This window comes from Pyrus communis, chromosome 13 (genome assembly GCF_963583255.1).
Source record: "Pyrus communis chromosome 13, drPyrComm1.1, whole genome shotgun sequence".
Lineage (NCBI taxonomy): Eukaryota > Viridiplantae > Streptophyta > Magnoliopsida > Rosales > Rosaceae > Pyrus > Pyrus communis.
Window position 1 is genome coordinate 20,058,424 of NC_084815.1, and position 6,440 is coordinate 20,064,863.

Genomic DNA, 6,440 nt, shown 5'->3' on the forward strand with positions numbered 1-6,440 from the left:
TTCATATGATAAGATAGTGTGACCATGGCACCGCTCAAGTGTTATCCTAATCTATGTGTTACAACATGCATGGTTACATAGTTGGACGACATAATTAATATATTATGGATTAGAAGCAACATATGACATTATAACTGAACAATCAAACGACAAATCATTTGAAAGAAAGGGTTATACACTCGATATAGAAGGGAGGTTTATCTACGCTTAGTACGACATAGTATCGGTATCCTAATTAAATAACACGCTGTCATATAGAAAAGTTTAAACTTTTTTCATAATGGCAATTTTCGTTTAGGATACTGACAAAAATCACATATGTAAGTCCCTCCATATAGCCTACGGGCAAGTTTATTTTTGCCTTTTCCTACTAAGATCCTACAAAAGATAGAGCACAAACACTAAGTAAGCAAGCAAGCTATCTTTGAGGAAAAGCCAATAGCGAATTGCCATGTGTCAACTCGAACATAATGCTAGGAAAACTAAATTTTTTAAATCAAATTTGCAAACTAAATGATGTAGCTGTAGATGATTGGATTATTAATTCAGTCTCGATTAATGTGTTTGTTTCTTATTGGTGACACATCATTTGGTTTACAATTTGATTTAAAAATTTTGGTCTCCCTAACATTATCCTAATAGTTAACCTATCAGGTGTTTACTCATGTAATTGTCTTGTCACGAGAAAATCTCTGTCAAAAAGTCCCAAAACATGGAACAGCTAGTGTAAGTATAAAACGCTCCCACCATACTAGCCTGGTTGGAGAGTTTAATGTAACCTCCACTCTTTTCATTCACCTTTTCCTCGTTACATACCTCAATATTTAATCAACCAAACCCTACGCTCCTCCCTCCTATAAATTCTTCCTCCCCTCAATTAAAATTCCAATCCATTTTCTCTCTTTTTCTCTCAAGATTTTCAGAGATGGCCCAGCTGCTTGATCTGAAAGATGATCTAGACATTGTGATTCCAACAATCAGAAACCTTGATTTCTTGGAGATGTGGAGGCCTTTCTTTCAGCCATACCACCTCATCATTGTCCAAGATGGTGACCCCTCCAACACCATTGCCGTCCCTAACGGCTTCAACTACGAGCTCTACAACCGCAATGATGTGAACAAGGTCCTAGGTCCCAAGGCCAGCTGCATTTCTTTCAAGGACTCCGCTTGTCGCTGCTTCGGTTTCTTGGTTTCCAAGAAAAAGTACATCTTCACCATCGATGACGATTGTTTTGTAAGTTTTGTGCTCCTTAACAATGTTCCTTTCCACGTTTATCAAATGATGTGTTTGTATAAATGTGACGATATAAATATTGCATTAAATTTTTTTATTGGTTGAGAAAAAATGAAGGTGGCGAAGGAGCCTAGTGGGAAGGAGATAAATGCTTTGTCACAGCACATTAGGAACCTGCTGACACCATCAACCCCATTGTTCTTCAACACACTCTACGATCCGTTTGCAAACGGGGCGGACTTTGTTCGCGGGTACCCGTTTAGCTTGAGAGAAGGTGTGCCTACTGCTATTTCTCACGGCCTTTGGCTGAATATCCCTGACTATGATGCCCCAACTCAGCTAGTCAAGCCTCTTGAGCGCAACACCAGGTTACCACAACCAATCCATTTCCATAGTCAATCTTCTAGGTTTAAGTAATGATATTTATATTTAAGACAAATAAAATTGACTACATTGTTGACATACTTTTTAATACAGAAGAATCCAATATACAATAATAGAACTCATTTTTATTAAAAAAAAATGTATCAACAATGCAATTAGTTTCGTGTCTAAATAGCATTACTGTTTAGATTTTGGCCTTGGTTTAAAATGATTGAGTATTGAGTTTTTTTAGCTCATGTAGGTATGTGGATGCTGTGATGACAATCCCCAGAGGCACCCTTTTCCCAATGTGTGGGATGAACCTGGCGTTCAATAGGGAGCTGATAGGTCCAGCCATGTATTTTGGGCTCATGGGCGATGGCCAACCCCTTGGTAGATATGATGACATGTGGGCTGGCTGGTGTGCGAAGGTAAATTAGTTCCCAAATTCCCATCCCATTTTACTCCATTTATGACGTGTTTATTTATATAAAATAATTATTAAAATTATTCTAATTCTAGAATTCCTAGGTGTCATAATTATTTCATTTTCTGATTCTTTATGTTTATCAATACTTACGAAATAAGAAATGGGTTTTATATTAAAATTCATAATCAAATACTTGAAAACTCAAGAATCATATTAATTAAGAGATTATTTTATCTCATGCTTATTCTTTCTTTCTCTTCCCCAATTCATGATGTTGATTGGGGTTGTTTGTGAGCCATTGATACATTTAAGTCTCACAATACTTCAACGACTAATGCTAACATAATTCTTGCTTTCAATTAGCCAATTTGGATGTTTTTATGTGACAGCATAGTTGCATATATATAAGACCCTGAACAATGATATGTGTGTTCTTTCTTCAGGTGATATGTGACCATTTGGGTCTAGGAGTTAAGACAGGACTCCCATACATATGGCATAGCAAGGCAAGCAACCCATTTGTGAACTTGAAGAAAGAGTACAAAGGGATATACTGGCAAGAAGATATGATTCCATTTTTCCAACAAATTGTGCTCCCAAAAGAGTGCAAAACTGTCCAAGATTGCTACATTGAGCTTGCCAACAAGGTGAAGGAAAAGCTTGGCCCTCTTGATTCCTACTTTGAGCAGCTTGGGGATGCCATGGTTACTTGGATTGAAGCCTGGGATGAGCTCAACCCACCGCCTGAAAAAGCAAACTAATTTGGCTCAATCAAATGGTTTTATATGAAAAATCATCCAAATTGCTAAAATTTACTATTGAGTTGTTATGAGTTTTTACTGTATTAGTAGGTAGTGATGATCACATTACCCGTTTTACTGTACTAAAATTGTTCCTATAAAGTTGTTCGAGTTGAAAGAGTAAATCTTTATGCGTTGTTATAAATTTTCATAACTGTTTAAGAGTAATGACTTTCACACTTCAAATTTTTTTCTTCTCTACGATCAATCCGTTATTTCTATCTATTGATTCTCTAAGAGGAGTGCGAAAATTCCATTTTGAAAAATGAGCTTTATCGAAAAACTCTCAGTACTATTCACTTTAACGAAAAATCACATTTTTACTCTAAAAAGTCAATCATGGTACTATTCACTTGCAACACATTTTTGTCATTTTCGTTAAAACTTAAAGTTTTCAAACCATTTTCATTAGTTTTTCTTTTTAAAAAAACTACTTTTTGACCGGTGGGCTGGTGATGGTTGTTTAGATTGGTCTAAGTGTCTCCTACTTTTCATTTTCACCATGGAAATAATCTTTTCTTACTTTATTCCTTAGTTAAGAACAAAGCTTTTGAATTGCCCAAAATGCTCATGCAACATGGATTTTTAGCTTTCCATCTCAAGTGAAAACAATGCAAAATATTGCGTGTAACAGTAACACCACTTTGAGTATGACATAAAAGGATACGTGCCGACACAAGTTTCCTTCACAGTTAGTGACAATGTACGTTGGCCACTGGCCACTGAGCCGCCCACAGTGTTCTACATGTTTCGCGTTTTTGTCAGAATAAATACATGTACACTACACTTTTAGTCATAAACTTTTTCTCTCTCAGATGGATCAAAATAACCAAATATTCTTCCTCGGTTCATCAGCAACCTCACCAGCTTTTCTTACTTGTTCATCGAACCAGTCAAGCTTTCCTCATTTTCTCAGTGACAGAAGTGCAGGCCAGATGAAGTCAGGAAGAAAAGAAGGTGACAAAGAGAGCGAGAAGCACAAATATGCATTTCAAACAAGGAGCCAGGTTGATATACTTGATGACGGGTACCGGTGGCGAAAATACGGGCAAAAATTTGTTAAAAACAACAAATTTCCTAGGTTACTATCTCTATATCTCCCGGCTATCATCAAATAGTTTTCGAATTTTGAATTTTTGGTATTGATCTTTTTAAGGAAACTGGTATTAAACGTAAGTTTTTAAGTTTTTGTGATATCTTGGTTCTTTATATTTGCTCTAGTACGGAATATATTGGTTAGTAGGTTTGTAGATTTTATACGTAAAAAAATAAAAATAAATAATAAAATAAATAAAGTAAAAAACTCTACTTTTTACTGTTTTCCGGTTAAGAAAATGCTCTAGTTCAATGTGTTCTTGTTCTGCCTGCTCATGTATTAAACTGGATTTGTTCGACTATTTATGCAGAAGTTACTATAGGTGTACACATCAAGGATGCATCGTCAAGAAACAAGTCCAACGCCTTTCCAAAGACGAGGGGATTGTGGTAACAACATACGATGGAATCCATACGCATCGGGTTGATGAGAATTCTGCTGGAAATTTTGAGGAGGTACTAAGGCATATACAAGCATGTAATGTGCCTAATGCTTAAAGCTGTTGGTGATATTTCCACCATGTCACGTATAGTTTGTAGGGTCTTCATATGAAGATTGTTTTAATATCTGCCTGATAAAATAAATTTGCTCACTCTTCTTTAGAAAAATACCACTTTTTGGATTGTAAATTCAAAAAACAGACAACGTAAATTCACTCATAATAATAAGTAATGAAAAAAAGGGGTCATCAACTTCCTTCGAGAAGAGGATCAAACAAAAAAGCGAAGACGAACCAAGATGATTGAGAGAGCAAACGGGGGTTAGACTAGTTGGCCAGAGTATTGTGCGCACCCCATGCACAAGAGTTTGAATCTCCCTCCCTGTAAATCATGGTAATTTAGAACTTTGCTTGTCTTAAAAACCAGGATGATTGAGAAACACAACATCATGTGGGGACTAAGATCACCTCGTTTTCATTTCCATATCCAGCAAAGCCTCTGATAAAGCAAATTCCAAATACAATCGAAGCAACAGCAACCACACGCATCGCCATAACAATGCACCTTCCTCCATTATTACCACCTTCATTGCTATCAACCTTTTTCACTCCTTCTGTCTTCACATTCTCATCAGCCAAAAAAGAAGAAGAACCCGAAGATTGCGCACTCGAACACCACTGAAAACAAACACCAATCTCTTTGCTCTTACCAGAATCATCATCACCATCAGAACCACCATCAAAGGACAATGATCTCACCTCACTCTCTCGAGCCAAACCATTTTTCCAACCACCCGACCATGTCCCCTCCTCTTTTCCTCCATACCCCCTCTCCTTTTCGCAATCCTCCGCCTCGAAAAGCCTCCTCCCCTTTAGCCTGCCGCTCTCAATGGCAGCCCTCCTCTCTCTCCGTATCTCCTCCGCCGCCAAGTCATTACTCCTCACCTTCCACTCTCCTCCCTCTGATGGAGAAACCCCATGTTGAAGTGAACACATGAGATGCCCTGGGGAAGAATCAAGCAGTAGGTCAAGATTTTTCGCCATTGAAAAACCTGATGAGTAATTTGTTGAATATCTCCTCTTGGTTTTCGGGTTTGAGTTTTTGTAAGAGTCCCAGTCTTGCTGCAGACTCATGAACTGCTTCTGCAGTTTTGCAACCACGCTCTCTTCTTTTTCTTCTGCTTGGTGAGCTTTCATGGTGGGGTCCTCCTTCATGGTGGGTGGGGTCCTCTGAAATTGTAATTTGTTTTGTATTTTTGAATCTTTTTGATTGGATTAGTGAAGGGATAATCTGGATTAGAGAGAATTTGGTGGGTTAATTTTGATTTTAAAAGTCAGTCAAATATGACTTTAACTTGGATAAGAACCTTCCACGTTCTAATATGACTTCACCGTCTGTTAATCTGGACCATTAAATCACTAATCAGATTTTACAGCTTCCCTTCCTTTTCTGGTCTTCGGATCCGATTCTTTCTATTTTCTTTTATGCTTTTAATTACTTTTACTTTTTAATCAAGAAAGAAAGAATCCTTTTTTAATAGTGCTTTTTCCTTTCCAATTTTAACTCAATTTTTTGTTTATTTCCTCCCAAGTACGAAATTTATCCAAATATAACAACAAACACTGTTAGCTTTTTCTTCCTAATGTGAGATTCATCCAAGTTCGATTCCCACTCTCTTATATAAAAAAAATTAAAAAAATTAAAAAAACTCCCTCCTTTTGCGACAATAAGGAAACATTTCTTAAGATATAGAAAACGAAAGATTTTATTTTGAAAAGTTATCATACGAGTGCAAAAAATAATTTTCTTAGAATGTCAATAACAACGGCCAGTTATAGTAATTAGTTTGCTTCTTAACCACACACTTCTTCTCTGATCAAATTCATCAGAAAACTGCAAAATTTAGAACTTCTCTCAACCCATGCATTTCTTTGCACAAGTGAACATCAAATTCACAAGAAAATTACCGTTCAAAATTTAGAGTTTTTCTCACCCGCACATTTTTTTTTGTCACTCATGGAAAAAAATGGGCAAAAAATTGGACCATGATCCTTATTTCTCCTCGTATCAATCATAT

At 36.7% G+C, this 6,440-nt stretch overlaps 1 protein-coding gene across 1 annotated transcript; it reads left to right on the top strand.

Moving 5' to 3' along the window:
* Positions 1–789: 789 nt before the first annotated feature.
* On the top strand, positions 790–2,946 carry LOC137713244 (UDP-arabinopyranose mutase 1-like). Its single transcript, XM_068452528.1, has 4 exons — positions 790–1,234; positions 1,352–1,602; positions 1,860–2,028; positions 2,471–2,946. Exons 1-4 carry the CDS (start codon positions 926–928, stop codon positions 2,786–2,788), a joined length of 1,047 nt encoding a protein of 348 aa, XP_068308629.1. The 5' UTR covers positions 790–925; the 3' UTR covers positions 2,789–2,946.
* The last annotated feature ends 3,494 nt before the right edge of the window (positions 2,947–6,440 follow it).